This window comes from Prosopis cineraria, unplaced genomic scaffold, assembly GCF_029017545.1.
Source record: "Prosopis cineraria cultivar Desert tree isolate PC_DT_omini unplaced genomic scaffold, ASM2901754v1 PC12, whole genome shotgun sequence".
NCBI lineage: Eukaryota > Viridiplantae > Streptophyta > Magnoliopsida > Fabales > Fabaceae > Prosopis > Prosopis cineraria.
In genome coordinates, this window is record NW_026555343.1 from 7102689 (window position 1) to 7124076 (window position 21388).

A 21388-nucleotide genomic window follows, 5' to 3' on the forward strand; every position below is an offset into this window, starting at 1 on the left:
TCTTGCTTTGTGCATTTTATCTTGGCTAAAGTGTATATTTAACGCTCTAACTTTATATAAAATTTTAATTTAATCTTTTAATTTTATAAAAAATCTTTACAATTATTTAATTATAATACTATTAATTTCAAATGTTAATGTTTGTGCCAGTTATTTTTATTTAAAAAATTAAATTTAATATATTAATATTTGAAAATGTTTTATCATTATTTTGAAGTTCAATATTTAAATTTTTTGTTAATAAAACTAATGATAATACGGTTAAAAGATTAAAAAAATATTTTATAGGGAGAATTTTAATTAAAGAGTATGAATGGTACTTAATTACTAGTAAGTTTCAAAAAAATTAAAACTTCTATTCAATCCAAGGGATCAAAATGAAAATAATTTTAACAATAAAAAGATCAAAGTTATATTATGTAGAAACATTAGTTGTTAATTTCATTGCTTCACTTATTAATTTATTAATATAAATTATAAATTATATAAATTGACATGTCAATGGTTAATAAAACTTAACATCAGTTGTTCAATCACAAACAATAATATTAGGTTTTAGATTGCTAACTTTTCTTGTCAATAATTTACAATTGATATTAATAAATTAATAAATAAAGTTAGTAAATTAATAACTGATGTTATTGCTTGTCTAACAAGTAGATATAATTTGTAACTCATATTGATAAATTAAAAAGTGAAATAAAAAAATTAATAAATAATGATTTTGTATAACAAGTGAAGGGTATTTTTATCTTTTCATTATTGAAATTATTTTTATTTTAATCCCCCTGGATTCAACTGAAGTTTCAGATTTTTTTTTAAACCCACTACTAATTAAATATCATATATGGTTATTAATTGAAATTCTACCTAATTTATAAAATTAAGGAATTTAAAAGAAACCATATATAAAGGTAAGCAATTAAAAATATACTTTAGCCATTTTAGCGTAGAAGTTGACAAATTAGCTTTATAAAAGACATACCTGTTTATTTAAGCCTTTTTTTTTAAAAAAAAAAAGTAATCTTAATTATTTTTATATTGTTTTCAATTTTTTGCATTATCGCATTTTTTTTAGAATTTCTCTTAGTTAATTTATTGTTTTCTTTTGGGTTTTTCTCTCATATGTACACTTTAGCTTGAGAGAAGTTTTCACGAGAAACCTTTACTAAGAGAAAAACAAAATATATCCCTCCATCTATATTTTAAGAGGAAATTATGAGAAAAAATCATTATTTTCTTATAGTAAATGTTTTAGACATTGCTAAAATCGTCCAAAGCTACAAGTATTGATATCAATGACAAATAAACTCAGAAGACAAACAAACCCAACAAGTTGCACCCAATCACACGGCAAAAAATAACGTCCATTAGACTCAACATGATTGTGAGTTTGTGACAATGGAAAAACCACATTTTCTCTTCCAAAACTCCACATGTTCTCGTCTGCAGGATAAGACACATATTGAAAAAAAAATGAATGATCCTTATTATTAGTTACTTGATGAGGTAATAATTAAGTTTCAACATTATCCCTGTTTAAAATCATTAATTATAAAAGAATATAATATAAATTTAAAATTTTTATTGAAATTTCTTTTAACTTTAAACAAAACTAATGATTTAATCACATCAATCTCTTTGATTCTGGTAAGATAATTAGATATCTTTTAGGGATAGAAGTAGTAAAACTTTGCTAGCTACAAGCTTCTCATCGACTTTCATTTTAAGAGCCCAAATGATATAGCACACTCAATCTACCTAAAAATTTCTCTTAGTGAAGTGTTTAACCAAGGTCACATGAGTTAACATGATGATTATTCTTTATTTAGATTTATCAGTTTAAAGTTCAAAATAACAAGAATCTTGTGTATCACAACCATGACATATTAGAAATGAGAATGTAATCCAAAGAGCATTTGCTCTTACTCAGTTGAACCATTGACAAGAACTGGGTCAATTTAAATTAAAAAAAAATATTTTTATGGTAGAGTTAAGGAGGATTATAGTTGAGCTGCCATTAAGTTGGAAACCAGAATGTTTTCCAAAAAAAAAAATTGGTCTAAACATAATATAAAAAAGTTAAAGTATACATTTAATTCTTTAACTTTACATAATATTTTATTTTAGTCTCTTAACTTTATAAAATGTATTTTTAGTCACTTAAATCTAACACTGTTAGTTTTATCCTAACAAATTTTTATATTGAACTTTAAACTATTAACAAAGCATTCTCAAATGTTAACATATTAAGTTTAATTTTTTTAAATAACATTGGTTAAAACAACAAATAATCATTTGAAATTAACGATGTCAGGGTTAAAGAACTAAAAAAATATTTTATAAAATTAAATGACTAAATTGAAACCTTATATAAAGTTAGAGGATTAAAAATACACTTTAGCCTATAAAAAAAGACTAAAAATTAAAAAAAAAGACCATACTAAAAGTTAACTTCATTTTTTAACCATTTACATCTATATAGTATAATTTGAAACCATTTTTCTAGGAAGATGTTAATAGCTATAAATATAAATGTAGATAATTTTGAACCTATTCATACCCGAGTTAACTAACATCCACCTATTTTTAAAAATTTATAAGATTATATTTTATAATATTATTGATTTATTATTATATTGTGTTATTTTATTAACAGCTATAGATATTGTGAATTTATTTCTTACAAATTATATATACAATTAATATTATTTTTATTTAATTATTACATCATCGGTTTGACAAACTAGTCTAACCAGTTAGAGTATAAAAGTCGATATCCAATCACCCTTTCAATTTAACATTTAGTCTAATTTTTAAAGCATTTGTCCCTATTAATAATTCCAATAATCCTTTGAAGCTTTGCACTAAAACCTCTCTACACAATTTTGTTGTAACTAACTTAAAATTTATTAATTCTATCTAAAAATTAAATAATTTTTTAATTTTTTCTTCATTTAAAATTATATTATGTAATTTTGTTGAAATGAATCAACATTGAATGAGAGTACTATGTAATAAATATCTTGTGTGGTGTGTTATAGCAAGGACAAACAATTTTCCTCCTCATACCTTGCAAAAGGACCGAATTAAAGCAAAGAAAAGTTGGCAAAAGAATATCAAGAAAAAAAAATTAAGTTATTCTCTCCCTTTGGCCAAAATAGTTATTCTCTCCATTAAAAAATAGACTCTCTTTGTTTAAAAATGTAAGTCATTTTTAACCGAGTCTCACTCCCAATAAAAAAATTACCTACTTTCAAATTAATCATATCTTTTCATATTTACCCCTATTAAATATTCTACAATAAATATAAAGTCATTCATCAATAGAGTACTTTTAAAAAAAAGACAATGATCATACCTTAAAAAACTAAAAATTTCTTATATTTTTAAATATTCAACTCCTAAAAAATGCCTTACATTTTTAATAAAGTAGTCACTTATATTTAAATTAATACTATATTTTTATATTTATCTTTATTTAATAGGATAATTGACTCAAAAATAAATATAAAGTAATTTATTCAATAGTGATATTTTTTTAAAAAAAGGCAATGATTGCACTTTAAAACCCTTAAAAATGTTTTTTAACATTTAATTTTTTAAATAATATCTTACATTTTTTAACGGAAGGAGTATCTCTTTAAGACTAAAAAGAGAAAATGTCCTGAAATTTTTCATAAGGAGTGTTTGATATTTTAATTTTTTTTAGAGCAATGTCGCCCTAAAATTTTTAAAAGTTATTTTTACAATGCCATTTTAATTGTCAATATTTTGTAGATGTAAAAGTTTAGAACATTAGGGGCCCTTTTTAAAAGTTTATTGGACATTATTACTCTAAAAAAATGTTTAAGATATCAGGCGCTTTTGACAAAAAAATTTTAAGATATTTTTGCCTTCTAACCCATCTCTTAACAGAACTCTTCTCATTTTCACTGAACAATTCCTTTATGTCTTCAATTTCACTCATGATTTCTCAGGCTTATGATCTGATCATCCAATTAATATATTCAAGTCACTCTAATTTATTTAATGTTAAAATACATAATTTTTTTTAAAATTTTGAAGTAGTTGCATGTAACTTTTCTCACTTTTAAACATTTAAAATTAACTCCCTAACATTTAATTTTATTTTTCAAAACCCTATACCATTAATTAACTATTATAATATTAATATAGTTATTATCATGTCAAATTAATACAATACACATAGCACATAATATGTCATTTATTGTCAACGATAGCTTTAAGATAGTTTTCTTTTCATTTGTTTAATATAAAAGGCTGTTTTAATGATAAGCAATAATAAAATTATAATATTTCTCTTTAATTGAGCAAGAGCAATGAGAATAATGTCATTCAACTAAAAAATAAAAGCATTGTCATTTGTGTTAAAAGTAAAAATTATATTTTTACCCCTCCTTAAATTGTGTTAAAAAATAATAAATATATTTTTATGCATCATATGTCATGCATATTGCATTAATATGAAATAAACGTAACTATATTGATAGAATAATAGTTAATTAATAGTAGGAGGTTTTGAAAAACAAAATTAAAGATTATGGAAATAATCTTAAATATTGAAATGTTAGGAAGATCATGTACAAATATCTTAAAATTAGAAAAAAATATATTTTTTAGCTTTTATTTAATGTAAATGGGTGCTTGCTACCCACAACTAACGTACTTAACATGCACATGCAAAAAGTCTACTTTCATTAAAAAAAGTGAGGGCCACTACTCAATTAACTTGCTTGGCTCGATGCTCAAATCATCGAGGGAATGAGAGTTAGGATTCAAATGTCTTATACTAAATTTGCAATTATCTTTTTTGATATTTTCAATTTATTTTTTATAAAATTTTATCAGGACTTAATTGTTATTAATTAGAAGTTTCGAGACCTAACTTTCATTCTTCCCAAATTATATTTTGAATTGAAGGGAATGTGTAGCTAAATGAGAACAAATCAATTCCCTTAATTTTTATCAATATAATCTCTTACACCGTGTTTTGTTCGATTGTTTTTTAAAATTTTGGAGTTTGTTCTTTTAAGGGTAGTAATTATATATTTATCCTTATATACTTAATATACTTTTATGCAATCAAATCATGACATGTAAATTTTAATATGTTAATAACATTAATAATAAGAATTTATTATAGAATAAATAATATATAAAAGATACACATGTCATGATTTAATTAAAAATAAGTACCTTAAATATATAAGTGTAGGTATATATGCATTTTTGTTTTTTTTTTTTGTGTACCATGTTAAAAAAAAAGTATTTTGGGTCTTTTAAAATATAATTAATAAATTAAAAAAACCTTAATTAACGGATGTAATTAATAACATTTTTAATTAAAACACCTTATTAAATAAAAATAAATATAAAAATAATATATAATTTTAAATAGAATTAATTTATTAGAGAATATAATTCGATTAAAAATCTTTCATAATATTTTACAACAGAGAATAAGCATATGATTTAACTTGAGGAATTTAATCTTGATTTTCATGAGATATGATGACCAGTAATTTTACTTACGAACGTGAGAGTAATTTTTAGGTGGGACTAGTTGAGAACGATGCATCATAGGTGATATTTTTATTTTTTATTTTTAATGTTAATTTGAATGGTGTGAATGTGATGGATCTTACTCGCCTATAATTGGTTAATAAAAAGAGACAAAGGTGAAGGACATTGATGTATCCCTTGTTTGTCTGTCAAATCTTCTATCTTTGATATATGTTTTAAAATCTCATTCTCACCTCACACTTACCTTTCATCTCACAAAAGCCAAACACCCCCTTCACATGCGCAAGTCGTTGGCTTCCCTAAAAAAGAATGCGACTTCAATAACGTTATATGCATTTAGATAAACACTTAAATGCTGACACAGACCTGGGCTGGACTAAGAAGAAAAAGAAGAAGGTTTTTTTTATTTTTATTTTAAAGCACTCTAATTAAAAAGAAGCTCTGTCATGTAATTTTTTTCCCCATCCACGTGATTTAAAATTTTGAATTTTTTTCCAAAGATGTATTTATGCGTTTGAAATTTTGAATGCATTACTATACACGTATGTATGTCGCGAACTGCAAGTTTTCTAAGTGGCAACATCATCTCTCTTATTTATAAGAAGTTTTGGATTCAAACTCAGACATTAACATATTTGTGTGTAGATGTGTGTGTTTAATTTAATTGAATAAAAAATATATGCATGAGGTAGAGTCAATATCTTATTATTATTTCATATCGTCATTTTATATGCATTTTTTGGGCAAATATAAGGGTTTGACTGAAAATATCAAATTCTTTCCGCTCAATATTATACATCAAATTTTTATTTTTAAAAAAATCTTTAAGATGGAGAATTTTCTTTCTCGTGTATTAAAGTTCAAGTTGAACTTATTTCACCACAAATGTTTGTTTGTTTTTTTTTTTTTTGCTAATTTTTTTTAAAAGAAAGTTTAAGTGACAGGCAGGAACAAGGGCCATCATGATCACAACAAAACCCATTGGAGTCACACTTACAAGTTGCAGTATTAACTGAAAATCATAGCTAGCCCAGTGGTCAAGGCTTTGACAGTATGAGCTCATTCCTGGCCCAATACTTATGCCAGCCCATGGCTCAATTAAACAATGTCTTGACTTGACTCCATTTTAAATTGAATAATTGTTAATATGCACGACGGAGAGACAAAAAACAAAAAAAATTCAAATGATTCGTAAAGGGACAAAACAAAAAATTATTTATAGTCTTAATATGTTGGGATAATAAATTTTAAAATGAAAAAAATTTCACTGAAAACCCTTACACCAAAGATAATAAAAAGAAAACCCTTGAATTTTGTATTGAATTCAAATCAAAATTCTTTAGAAAATGACAAGATTGTCCCCATTAAAAGAGAGAAGAAATTTAACAAGAAAAAATGAACTATATATATGTAATGTTGGGTAATGAGCAACAGTTTGAAGGGTAATGAGCCAAATACAGTAAAGACACGAATAAGTCATGCTAACATGAAAGCAACACTTATAATTAATTCAATTAATAGGACAATGGACAACAATTTGAAAAATAATAAACCACATATAGTAAGAATACGAGCAATACTAATATGAAAGCAACACTATAATTTAGATAAAAATGTTGTAAACAAGTTTTATAGGCAATAATCATATATAGTAAGGACACAAATAAGTCATACTAACATAAAAGCAATACTCAAAATTAATTCAAGTAAGAATATTGTAATGAATAAGTGAATAAGATAAAGAATAACATTTTGAAGGATGATAGATAACATACAATAAGGACACAAATAACACGTGCTAGAAAATTTTAATGGGAAAAATTTGTTATCTTCTAAAAATTTTTAATTTCAATTTAATACTTTATACTTGCAGTAAAGTTTTAAAAATTTAAGTACTCTTTTATTATTTGTGGTCCAAGGATCTTCAATAAAATTTTACCTTTTAAAATAATACAAGTTGCTCATATGGTATAAAAGAAATAAATTATAAAAAAAAATGTGTTATATACTTTTAATTTGTATTATTACAACACTTTATAAAGTGAAATAAATTGTTAACTATATTTGAGCGTAACTAAGTAACAAATTCTAAAATGAAACAAGTTGTTTGTTTCTGCTTTGTAATTATTAAAAACATTCTTGGACATCGCACAAGAAATAAAAAATAGTTATTTATACCATTGTTATAATTTTTTATTTGTAATCATTTGTACAATTCTATTTCATTTTAAAAACTATTATTTTTTAATAAAATTATTGCTAAAAACATAATGTAAAATTATATATTGACATCATATATATATATATATATATGTAATTAACTAATGGACAGTTCGAATTTTTATAATTTTCAATTATTTTAAATAATACAAAACACAAAATATTATCAATCAAACCATAACATGAACATTGGTTGAACTTAAAAACAAAATAAAAAAAAAAAACTATAGGACATAGTTGTCATGGTGAAATAAAGGATCGGTGGCAATACTAATTGTTACCACCTGTCGTGTGACCCTCACAGAAGTTGCACAGAAAGCAAAAAATTGAGAGAATACAATGTTGAAATCTGTGAATTAAGCTCGACTCGGCCTGATCAATTGGAATCGTCTCTAACTTTCTCCTGTTATACTTGCTGCAGAAGATGATGATGAATCTATTCCTAAAATCTGTTCATCAAATGACTCATCATAGATCAAGTACACAACAGTCTCTTTCATAGTGAACCTATTCCCAAAATCTGCAATCACCTCCACTTGATCATTTGCATCCAGATTTGATTTGATTTCCTTCCACTCCACTTCTCCAAATGAAGTCACTGTGTCTCGCGTGTAGCGCAAAGTAGTTGTCTTTGTATAGTTTATGATCATTAAGTTGACAAGAAATTTAGATGCCTCGTTGCCTAAATCACCGCCAAAAGGGTAAAACACAAAATACATCCCTTTCAAATGACAACCATTGACTTGAGGCACTTTAAACTTTGCAGAATCTTGCACACCCTTGAACGTTTGCCCATAGGGATATTTGCAAGTCAATCCCTGCACAATAACATAAGCATAGTCTCTAATTCAACTATATAATACATAAGAAGATATGTTTCTTTTCAAAAAAAAATAATTAAAAATATAGAGAGGGAGGGACAAAGAAATAACCTGTGAAATACTCTCAGGGATAATGACTTGGTCAGTCGTTCCAACTTGAATTAAGAGATATCTCAAGCAATCTTCTGACACTGAGATGTTGGTGCAATTTGTGGCATATGAGGATTCCAACATTCTTGTGACCCCTCTATTTACTTGAGTTTGGATCTCTTCTCCACATTCCAATAGACGATTTTGTTGGTTCGGCAGGCTATCAGGAATTGATGAAAGAGAAGGGATGCAACTATTTAGCATATTCCACAAAATTGAAGATGACATGCCCCCATAAGTTGGCATAAGAGATAGAACATTATTTGTTGGGTTCATCCAAGACCAAGTGAGAGAAGGAAACACTTCACGTGATAATCCTTGATAACCACAAAGAGATATGTATCTAATGCTTTTCAATCTCACTAATGAAAAAGGCACTTGAGTTATTGCAGTCTTGTCAGCAATTAGTGCAGTCAATGAATCCATTTGCTCAATATCCTCCTCTAACTTGTCAATCTTCAAACAACCAGAAAGAATGAGAGTTTTCAACTTTTTCAATCTATAAATGCTTCTTGGGAGACTATGAAGGCCAGTGCAATCCTTTAAATTCAGCAAGAGAAGTTCACCAAGATACCCGATAGAGTGATGTATTGTGGACAAACTTGGACAATTTTCAAGAATCAACTTCTCAAGATTTGGCAGTTTCGAAAAATCAGGAGTTTGCGCCAATGAAGTAGAGTAGCTGAGATTGAGAATTTTCAGCCTTTTCAATACCTGCAAGGAAAGAACATTTGAAGCGGAAATTAGGGAAATCTTTAAAAACAGAATTGATGGACACAAATATGTATGTATGCATATATCAATTATCTTTCAAACTTGCTGCCATATATAAAGGATATTTGTAAAGCCTAGCATGGGAGCTTCCGGCAATTTTATCAAGTTTTGAAAGCTTGAAAACTGATTTAAGTTCTGGAAAATCTATCCAGAAAGTGTTTTAGATTCAGTAGTTAGAACATTGAGCAATTCAGTTCATAACAAGTTCCTAATAAACGATGTGAAATATCTATATGAAATTGACGTTCTGAAAACGAGGATGCTTAAGGCCACAATTAACCTCTTCCCTATGTATGTATACACACATATACATTTTTCAAACATTTAATTAGATTGTTGCTTAAAATTAGCTTACTAATGAACTCTTGAAATAGAACAAACAAATACTCTAGGGAGAATGATAATAAAGTCCCAAAATAAAGAATTTATGACAGATAGATACTCGATAAAATTTTCAAAAAAACAAGTTAAAAATATTAATTCAAACAATTGCAAACAAGAATTTCAATTATAAGTTGAGAGTTATATTTAGAATTTAAATGTCTTATTTACAATTAAAACTTTTGAATTTATAATTATCTGAATCAACATATTTATAATTAATTTTATAGAAAATTTTGTTGTGGATCTAACTGTCATAAATTCATTGTTTTGGAAGTTTAATGTCATTCTCCCAATACTGTATCAGATAATAATGCTAGCAAAATTTATAGATAAATTAAATATGCAATAGAAGCAAGTGAATAGAAGAAAATCCAACAGCTTTATTCAAGAATTGCAAGGAAAGAAGATTCATCCAGAAGTTATGATAAAACCTTTAGACTAAGATTAATCTAAAAGACAGATACTTGAGAAAATCTTATAATAAACATGAAAATTGGCAGTGAAATATATCAAGAGCATGAATCAACATGTTTGGAGCAACAAGTGTATACAATCAGAAATGATGCCAATTCCAAGTAATATACACACATGTTCCTGGCCCCTCTTTATTTTCTCCGCATCTCTGACCCCATGCATAGCGATAAAAGTTAAGGCTAATGCCAAACTAATTAGTACCAATATATACCTGGGGTTCCTCCCACACTTGTCTGAGATTGCTGCCCTTCAACTCAAGAGCAACTAAATTTTCTTGATAAAAGTTTCTAGGGATGCACTTCAAAAGAAACCCATGCCAATAAAGCCATTTGAGATCTCTACTAATGTATTTATAGTCTCCTTCAAGTCGCACATTGCCAAGACAAAGCAATCTGTGCCTCTCCATCCTTTGAAATGCTTTTGTATAAAAATTATCTTTCCCATCAATTTGTGAGAACTTCAATGCAAGTCCCTCTACATCAATAACTTTTTTCCCCTACGAATCAAGAGCATAAAAGTTAAAATGTGCATCATTGCTTTTTTATTAATTGAAATGAAACATGTAAGCCTGTGTCACAAGCAAGCTTCTAGAAAGAGCAAGTGACTAAATTTAGTTTTTTTTAATGACACATTAAGTTGATAACATGCGCTTGAGAGGTGAATCACAATAAAAAAAATATAAGATAAAAGTCCTTACAGTGTATTTTGACAATACATTCACAGCTTCTTTATGAGACCATAACCTAGTTCGCTTCTCAACCTTTTTGGGAAACTCTTCACGAGTTATTTCCCTTCCCATATCCCGCAGCAAATCATGCATTCCAATCCTATTTTTCTCATCAATGGTAAGAAGACTTCGCTCTTCAAGGACACTTATTCCAATATTTGCAAAATATCCGCAGTCATTTAATATGTGTGTGACATCATTTTTTTCCATCCCAATAAGAAAGCAAGATATATCAAGGAATATTTCTTTCTCTGTATCTTCATTTAAACCATCGTAGCTTATTTTTAACTTCTTGTATATGTCATTGTTGGGAATTTCCTTTAGCTTTTCCAATACACTCTCCCAGTCTGACACTTTCCTTTGAAACAAATAGGAGCCAAGGACTTCAAGAGCTAGTGGCAAACCTCCAGAATAAGCAACTATACTTGTGGAAAGCTCATTGAATTCTTCTCCAGGAGATGGTTCCTTAAATGCATGCCAACTTAAAAGCTCAAGAGATTCACTTTTGCTCAAATGCTTCATTCTATATACAAGATCTACTTCAATGACACTAAGGAGATGTTCATCTCTAGTTGTGATGATTATTTTACTTTCTGGATGAAACCAGTCACGACTTCCAGCTAGATATTTTAGTTGGTCCTGCTTGTCCACATCATCAAGCACAAGAAGTGCTTTGTTATGGCCAAGTCTATCCTTCAATGTGATTCTTCCTGATTCAATGTTATTTATCTTCATTTCTGTTGTTTTGCAAATTTCACAAAGAAGTTGGTTTTGTAAAGACACCGGGCCATTAGCTTGGTCCCAAACCTCTCTGATCTTTGGAAGGTAACTTCTACTATTAAAGTTGCGACCAATTTTATTATAAATGGCTTTGGCAATAGTTGATTTGCCTATGCCACCCATCCCCCAAAACCCTACTATGATAACATCTTCTGATTGGTTGTTTTGAAGTGTTGTGATCATTTCTTGCACACGGTCATCCACTCCTACTGGGTGGTCTGCCACAAACAAGTCTTTCTTATCCAATATGTCACAAACATTTTCAACAACTTTTTTGACATCTTCACTCTCGTTCCTAAGAATCATATAAACATCAAATGAGCATTGGATATATAAACACATTTACAAATAAAGTCAAGATTTTGAAAGCTATTGGTGTTCAGAGGAGGAAATATTATGAACAAAACTATACATCAAAGAGACAGGACCTAGCTAGCGGCAGCTATTATGAGAAAATATATTGAAACACTCATTATTCAACTGCAAAACACAAACATTCAGTTCACTTGAGCACATTAAATTATATGAATCAATATCACTTGTTTATAGGATTTAAAATGAGGAAGGGAAAGATAGAAGAAAAAGGAGGGAGAGACGATCAGAATCGAGGAGAAATATGAAAGAAGGAAATTTTAGACCGGTAATTTCATTCAATGATAAGGCATACAAACAAGAGGTTTTGGGGCGTATTTGTAAATCCCTAAACCTATCCTTAATTAAAACACATTTCAATAAAGTAGACTTCAATATAAAATAATCTGAAATGATCACATTTATTAAAAAGATTATAGGAAATTAATCAAAGATAACGAATTTTTTTGCCAAATCTTTGCATGTTGTTTGAATCTTCAAATATTTGTCAAATGATCAAATATTCTTCAAAATTTTAATTTCCACTACTACAAAAATCTGGACATAAGGTGCAACAAAAAATGATAATTAAAAAAATACATCATATAATGGTGAGGCAAGTGATAAAAATGACCGGTGTTTTAAACACCGGTCCTTTATTTTAATATAATATACGATGGGTTTTTGAAAAAGCTGTCATATAACATTTCAGTTTTTGTGATTTAAAAAAATTTAAAAAATTTAAACTTTAATATGAGGGAATAACTCATTTATTTTCTTTTAAAACTCTATTTAAGTTTCGTTTTTGTTATTGCGCCTGATAGTCTCCTTTCTTCGCTTCTCTTCTCCACTTGCACACGAAATTGAAAAAACTCCCTCAAAATGCCTCCATTGTTAACGTTGATCATCGTACTTTTCTCTGACGTGAAGCTGCCACTGCCTATGTTGTAATTTGCCGTCATTCATCATCTTAGGTTCTTCCTGTTTGGGTTTCAATCCCTTTTGGTTCAATGTGTGTTTTCTTCCTTTTCTTTCAATATCTTTTGATTTCTTGGTTGTGAAAATGATTTATTAATTGTTTTGGATAATTTTGTTGATTGATTTTTCTTGTTTAACTTTTTGTTCATTTGTTGCTTGATTTTGGTATTGTGAATTGTCAAAAATTGATAATATGTTCTTAGCTTGAGAATGCTAATAGATGATATGGGTAGCTTTAGGATGATTGTAAAGATGAAAATGAGTGATCAAAATAAATATTCAAGATGATTGTTTTTTTCTGGAAATTTTGAATGAATTTTTTGAATTATTTTCAATTTAAATTATATCTTTGTTTGATCGAAGTAGTTTTATCGTTATAAACTACATATTGAAATGTTACAAATGTGTCAAATTTCATTATAATTGGAATTAATTTGAGTTACCAAAACTGACCACCTCTAAAAATTATTCTTATTTTGTTGAAATTTTGACATTTGATAATGAATGATGTTTTTTTAGCTTAGGATTACTAATGTAGAATATGAGTAACCTTAAAATGATCAAGGAGATAAAAAACAATGATTGAAAATGATGTTTTGATGATATTTTTGTTTTTTTTTGATTTTTTTAACAAATTTTTAAGATAATTTTATAATTTAAATTTTATGTTTTATTTGACTTAGGTAATTTTATAGTTAAAAACTATATATTAAAATGTACTAGTGAGTCAAATTGCATTATAATTAGAGTTGATTTGAGTGTTTGAAAATGCTATTTTATGAAAATTTTGTTGTTGAGATTGTAAATGGTTGAAATTTGTTGAGATACGATGCCAAATTTAAAAGAGAGTTTGAGCTTGAAGAATACTTTTTATATGCCATTATGTTGTCAAATTTTTCTTGGCGGTTAAAGGAATGTGTGAATGCTCATGCATATGACGCATAATTCATTGATTACTCTATATTATATGTAGAGTAATCATTTATTCATCATTGTATCATTCATTTCCTTTCCATATTCATTAGTTACTAATGATCACATTTCCTTATATGAAAATTTTTCTATATTAAAGTTATAGATAAAGAATGAATGTCTGTCAATCGATTAAATAAAGAGTATTTGAATGATGTGAAAGAGTTTATAAGGTTTGATCTTGAGTATATAAAACACCCTAGAAGAATAGTTTGTTTTTGGGTAAGATATGGACTTTTAAAGCTGATTATTGCATCTAAGTTAGAAGACCTAATTAAAAAATAATAATAAATGACAGTTATTTATATAATTATAATTTATTTAAGGATAAATGACTAGTGAATTATTTACTCATCATTTATAATGAGAATAAATGATGGCTAAATCATTTACATGTCATTTATTCTTTCCTGCATTACATGAAACACGAAAAAAATATATTTTAAATGATAGTTATATAACCATAATTTATGGGGGACTTGAAATGAAGGACAAATAAATGATGATTAATAACCATCATTTATAGGCAAAAATAAAAATCATTCATGCTTAATTTTATAGTATTGTTTTCTATTTCTTCTTAATTATTGATTAAGGTCTTGATCCCATTATTATATCTATACATATAATTGAATGAAAGCCATTAGGCATTGGAACAGTGATTGCTTAATTATTTTAGGCTTGATAAAAAAAAAGCCTTGATTTTTCCATAAGAAGTTGATTCATTGTTTCACACACACATGATTAATTAGTTGCAACATAACAAATTCAGAAGTAAAACACATAAAATTACTTGGAATGAAGCATTAATGATTACGAGTATATCATGTGCTTAGATGATTTTTGTAATAGGGTTAAATTGAAAAATTTCATATAAAAGTTTTTAACTAGATGCAACTAGTATGTTTAACTTTCGATTGGCCCAATATTCTCTTAAAACTTTTAAAAATAATGTAATATTACCCTTTAATGTGGCGAATGATATGCGATGTAATGATAAAAATATGACTGCCTCAAAATCAAAAGCAAATTAAGATTGAAAAAGTACCTGGAACCAAGTACAACAAATCCAGCAATGCCCCCAGCATTAAGAAGGGCTGTCCTCCACTTGTCAACTTGATTGTCTGGTGGTGAAATTCTTTGCATAAGATTTTGAAATGCTTCTCCAAAATTAGAAGTTTGATTACGAATTTCTGATGGATCCACACCATAGAACACTGGAAGAACCACTTGATCATTTGATCTATGATGCTCCATGATTATTGACAGTTCCTCTAAACACCATTTAGATTCAGCATATCCTCTAGAGAAGATGATGATTGCGATTTTTGAGCTTCCAATTGCTTGCAACAATTCCATCGAAATATGATTTCCTCTAGGAAGCTCAACATCATCTTTGAAAACGACAATGCCAGCATTACATAGAGCTGAATAAAGATGCGAAGTAAAAGTTGCTCGAGTGTCTTCACCTCTAAAACTCAAGAACACCTCGTACGTATGACCTGAATGTTATATTTCAAAAATACAGAATATCAAAAAATCAAATTGCTATTTAAATTAGTATAGTACAAAATAAAATTAAAATATTACGACATGAAAATTTTTATTATTTAGGATTATGAAATTTCATATATTATGGATAGTAATATTAATTATCACTTTTTTTTAATAAGGAGTAAGCGTCATATTAATTACCACTGCTACATGCGTGTTTGATAATATGTAGGAAGCACGTGCAATCTAACAAAACTATAACCTACCTTGATTTTGAAGCTCGTTTATTGCACTTTCACTTATTATTTGTCTCCCCATGTGCTGCAACAAATTATGCACTCTAAGCCTGTTGTTCTCGTCAATTGTAACAAGGCTTCGATCCACTAGGGCTCTTATCCCTATGCTAGCATTACATCCAGGGCCATCCAACTTTTGTATCGCATCATTCACGTCCTCCCCAATATAATGTATAACTACATTTAGAAATATTTCCTTTGCTCTTTTTAGTAAAGAGTCAAAGCTAACCTTTAGACCTCGGTATATACCCTGATCGAGACATGTGGTTAGTCGTGTACATGTGCCATCCCATTCTGGCCATGACCGGCCATACAGAAAATCGCCAACGACCCTAAGAGCTAGTGGCAGCCCCTCAGTAAAGGAAACTATTTCTCTGGAAAGTTCGATGAATGCTTCTGGACTTTCTCCTTTAAATGCATGCCTATTGAAAAGTTCAGTGGACTCGATATTACTCAAAAGTTTCATGGTATAGACATGGTCCACTTGAAAGGCCTGAAGGAGATGTAAATCTCGAGTTGTAATAATTATTCTACTCCCTTCACCAAACCATTCAGGACTCGCACATAAAGTATTTAGTTGCTCCAAGTGATTCACATCATCAAGCACAAAAAGTACCTTCTTACGGCTGAATATTTTCTTTAACTCAAGGAGTCCTGATTCAATGCTATCTATTCTCCGATCTGGTGCTCTACATATATTTGAAATAAGTCTTCTTTGTAAATAAACTTCGCCGTCCGTTTCCCAGCTTTCCCTCAAATTTGCAAGAAAACATTGAATGTCGAATCGGGCAGATATGCACTCATAAATGACTCTAGCAAGACTTGTTTTGCCAATACCCCCCATTCCCCATATCCCTATGGAGACAACATCTTTTGATTGATGGTCATGAAACATTCTAATCACTTCTTGCACTTGAGAAAGAACACCAACTAGGTGATCATTTGTGGTAAACGCACCCCTGTCTTTCATGCCCAACATAAAACGAACATGCATGACAATATTCTCAATATTCTCACTTTCATTCCTGCGAATTATAAAGAAGAATAGCAGAAAAGAAAGCATTGATTAATTAAGCATGACTCCAAACAAAGCAGATAATGGCATTGAGAGTAACACACACAATTATAAATTACTTGGAATTGGAATTAGGTACAACAAACTTAACCATGCGTCCAGCTTCACTGAGAGCTATCCTCCACCTCAACACTTGATCTTCAGTGGGTGAAATTCTTTGTATAAGATTTTGAAACTGTTTCTCAAAATTGGATTCTTGATTGCCAACATCGGATGGATCTACGCCATAGAATATGGTCAGAACCAAGTGATCGTACTGTGCTCTGTGAAAGTCCATGGCTTTTGCAACCTCTTCGAGGAAACTTCTGGAACTAGCATACTGCTCGGAGAAGATGATGATTGAAAATCCAGAACCTTCAATCATCCTTCGCAACGGTTCAATTGAGATTTCATTTTCAGTATCTTCTTTGATAACGGAAATTCCAGCATTCCTTAGAGATGAACAGAGACGGGAAGGGAAAGATTCTTGAGTGTCTTCGCCTCTCAAAAAACTCATGAACAGTTCATGTTTATTGCCTAAACCTTAAATTACACGAGCACATACAGATTAACAGCTATCATGTGAATTAAAGAATCATAAATATTTTTTTGGTAAATATATTGAAAAGCAAAATATCATTCATTGGTCATCCCCCAAAAAACAATAGATGTGGTTATTTTTTTTCTCCCTTTTTTCCCCCTTTATTTTCTCTTTCTTTCCTCTCCCACGGAACTCCGCTAGAGAAGCATCGGTGCAGTTCATCAAAAGACGCATTGACATATCATTTTGTTTCTTCCTGCAAAATAAAAATTTTATCCGATCCCCTTTTAGCCAAATCTTGTGTTTGATTTTTTTTTTTTGAATTATAATGAGAATCAAAATTCAAAACTAAATCTAATCAGACAATCTTTTTTCATCATCCACCACCTCTACACAAAAAGGTGGTGGTTGATAATCTTGTGTTTCTTTTAGATTTGCGTTTGGGGCACCGTGTGCTCATGCACCTCACCCTCCATTCTAATTCAAATTAATCTATACCGTTCATTTAACTTAATTTTTAAATATTTTTAATATTATATTTATTAATATAAAAAATATAAAAATTTTAAATTTTAATAAATCTATTTATTACTAATCTAGCAAGTACAGATTTAATCTAGCAATTCAATTTAATATTAAAATTTTTTATAATTTTATAATTTGACTATCTAGATTGACTTTGAATGGTTCTGATATAATTTAAATAGCCTAATTTAATAATAAAAAGTTTATAAATTTTATAAATTAACTATTTAAATATAGTCTAGTCTAGATTCAATAGTAATTTTTTTACATTTTTTATTTTAATAAATATAATATTAAAAATATTTAAAAATTAATTTAAATGAACAACAGAGGTTAATTTAAATTGAAATGGAGTCCTGGCCTGATGAGCACTTGGTGCTAAATGCAGACACGTTTCTTTTTTCCCTTTCAAGGACCATGTTCTTTATTAAAAGTTCATAGGATTTTTTATTCTTTAGTGTAATTAAAGATCTTGCAAGATAAACAATTTTCAAAATCAACAATTAGAATATTATTTTTATTAATGTTCAAATAAAGAATAAAATGAAATGAAAATTGAAGCATGTAAAATTTTAAAATGGAGTAGATTTTACATGAGCATGGGATATGAAATATGTTGGCGCTGATCTGAAAGTGAAAGGATAAATGGTTACCTTGGTGGTTCACAGGCTCATTCAACAGATCCATGGAATCTTCACTTCGTATCTGTTTCTGAAGAAGAAGAAGAAGAATCCGTTAAAAGTGGAGTAGCTAGTAGCATCAAGATCTATAAACGAAACATAGAGATATGGGGAAAAAGGAAAATAAAGAAAGAAGCGAAGAAAAATAGTGTAGATCGTGCGGAAAGTTACCTGGGAATTGCTGGGTTATTGGTGGAAGAGAGACGATCACGAACCTAGTTTATGATAAAGATCAGAGAAGAGAAAGAGATTTATATATGAGGCTTTTGCTGCTTCTATATACTGATCATGAAGGTCTGGTGAAGGTAAGAACGGCTTATCAGGAGAGTGGATGGAAGAAATTAAACATCGATACTCTTCAGATCGGCTTAGAAAGTACGTATCAGAAATGAAACGTGTTTCATAGCATAGAATTGATCAAAACAGAGAGCACTTATGACGCGGTGAGGCTTTGGTAAACGAGTTTCATAGCTACCGGGAAAGTGAAGGGAAAACCAAACAGCGTGGAAACGAGGAAAAAAGCAATATAATGCTGGCATTAATCAATATCAATATCAATGAATATCATCAATATATTATTAAAACCTCTTCCACTAAAATATCTAATGTGAACAGCAATAAATACTATTAAAATTAATAAAAATTAAATTTTATAGTAAAACATAATTTAAATCGTCTTTTTAAAAATTAAGGGTAACTATTTAAATTATAGTTTTGAAAAAAAGTAAATAGTGGGAGGATTTTTTTTACGATGAAATTAATTAAAAAAATAAATTAGAATTAAATAAAGAAAATTCAATTGAAAAAATTATCAAGAACAAGCGATATAAATTAATCACAATTCAATTACCTAAACTTAATCTTCCTCATTTGCAATTAACTTAATTTTGTTTAATTTTATTATTCTAATTTTATTATATATTTCTTAAATTATGATTCAAGAATTAAATAAATAATTAAGTTATATATTAATTGAAATCTCACTTAACCCACAACTTAACAGTTGTTTTATTTTAATCATAGTAAAAACAAGGCTTGAGCAATCACTCAAACCAAGTCAAATTACCGTTAAGTTACTATATCAATAAATTATAGTAAATAAAATATCAAATAAAGTTTATAATTCAAAATTATGCAATGAAGCTACTCTAATTAATAATAATAATTAAAATATAAAATTTAGAGGTAGAGAGAAGAAGAGTAAATTAAAATAATTTTTTTAAATATTAAAAATTTTAATTAAAATTTAAAATTATAATTTGTGATTGACCCCGTTAAGAAATTTTAGTTTCCCATGAAAGTAAAAACTGAACGAAAACAAGCGAAAGATGGGAGTTGAAGCATCTTGGACGAAGCGCGATCGCCTCTCCTCCTGTCCAGTAATTTCTGCCGCCAATTTCTCGTAAAAGTCGGGTCCTCCGCGTGCTGTGTGTTTGCCTTATAAAAAGTGATGCGTTCCAGTGGCTAGAGAAAATCTACTAATTTAATAAAATAATAAATTTATTTTAAATAATCCTAATTAAAAACTACATTGAAAAACCTAAAAAAAATATAAATAAATTTTTTAAAATTTAATTTTTGATTTGATCTCTAAGTATGTCTATATTTTTCTCATCCAAAATAATTTTTATCAATATATTTCAAATTAAATTTAGAAGATCTGTACAAATAAAATTAAATTAAATAGGAACTGTATAAAAATATTAAAAATATTATTTATATTTTAAAACTCAAGATTTAGTTAGTTAAAATTTAAAAGTTGAAGATTACCTAATAAAATTAAATAATATTCAATTAGCATTGAATAAATATTTAAAAATTTAAGCTATATATTCTACGATTTGGGTTGAAACTTGAAAGGTAGTAAAATGATTTGTCTTTAAATAAAGCTTGTTTAAAAAATTATAATTAAAAAAATTATGGCAATGACATATGCTAATGCTATGTCCTTTTTTTTTTTCTCTTCCCAAAAAAAACCTAAACACTCCTTAAGCAGTCTTACACTAATTTAACTCCCATCTTTCTTCCTTATTTCTTCATTTGCGTGCTTTCACTTAATTCCCTCATTTTCCACTCGTCTTTTTCTCAAACTGTCAAAACAGGTGGCTATTAAGTGGCCACATCTACAACTCGAACTAACACAATCTTCCACTCATAAGGAGTTGTTGGGCTAGGGTGAACCCACTCACTCGTGATCCATGATTTTTCCTAATACTAATAATTATGGAGTGTCGTACCACTAATCTAACCTATTCATGAATCAATGAAGATCAGTTAGGTTCGAGTCGCTTAAAGAACAAGTAGAACAATCTCGAATCAACTATGAGACAATGGTTAGCTCTCGATTTCAACAGTCAATACCAAGGTAAGCTTTTAATTCCAACATTAAGCCACCATTATCATGTAAATTTATTAATCTATTCCTCTTCCTATAGGCAAACTCCCACCTTAATGATCATATTATGCACATGCTAACAAGTTATATGCCCTTCATAATATTAATCACATCGTATTATGTTCACATAATTTTTTTCCTCCATTATACTCCACATACCAAATATTGCATATTCATCATTTTCAATATGACATACTCTTAATTATCGTCATTAATCACATATGT

At 28.4% G+C, this 21388-nt stretch overlaps 1 protein-coding gene across 3 annotated transcripts; it reads right to left on the reverse strand.

Annotated features, from left to right (window-relative positions):
• Positions 1-7965: 7965 nt before the first annotated feature.
• On the reverse strand, positions 7966-19264 carry LOC129287786 (disease resistance protein RUN1-like). 3 transcript variants are annotated; one of them, XM_054924032.1, is made up of 9 exons: positions 18940-19264; positions 18742-18799; positions 17103-17565; positions 15939-16993; positions 15227-15680; positions 11068-12172; positions 10582-10866; positions 8700-9452; positions 7966-8585 (listed from the first exon to the last, which is right to left on the reverse strand). In XM_054924032.1, exons 2-9 carry the CDS (start codon positions 18773-18775, stop codon positions 8160-8162), a joined length of 4575 nt encoding a protein of 1524 aa, XP_054780007.1. In that variant the 5' UTR covers positions 18776-18799; positions 18940-19264; the 3' UTR covers positions 7966-8159. The 3 variants fall into 3 exon arrangements, with proteins under 3 accessions (XP_054780007.1, XP_054780008.1, XP_054780009.1); XM_054924033.1 differs by having other exon boundaries at positions 17103-17819; XM_054924034.1 differs by lacking the exons at positions 18742-18799; positions 18940-19264 and having other exon boundaries at positions 17135-17258.
• Positions 19265-21388: the final 2124 nt, after the last annotated feature.

Coding starts and splice junctions, on each gene's coding strand:
- LOC129287786 (XM_054924032.1), bottom strand. CDS start 18,775: ATGGATCTGTTGAATGAGCCTGTGAACCACCAAG. Junction 17,566..18,741: donor TGAGCCTGTGAACCACCAAG/GTAACCATTTAT, acceptor GTGTAATTTAAG/GTTTAGGCAATAAACATGAA. Junction 12,173..15,226: donor TTTGTTGTACTTGGTTCCAG/GTACTTTTTCAA, acceptor TATGATTCTTAG/GAACGAGAGTGAAGATGTCA.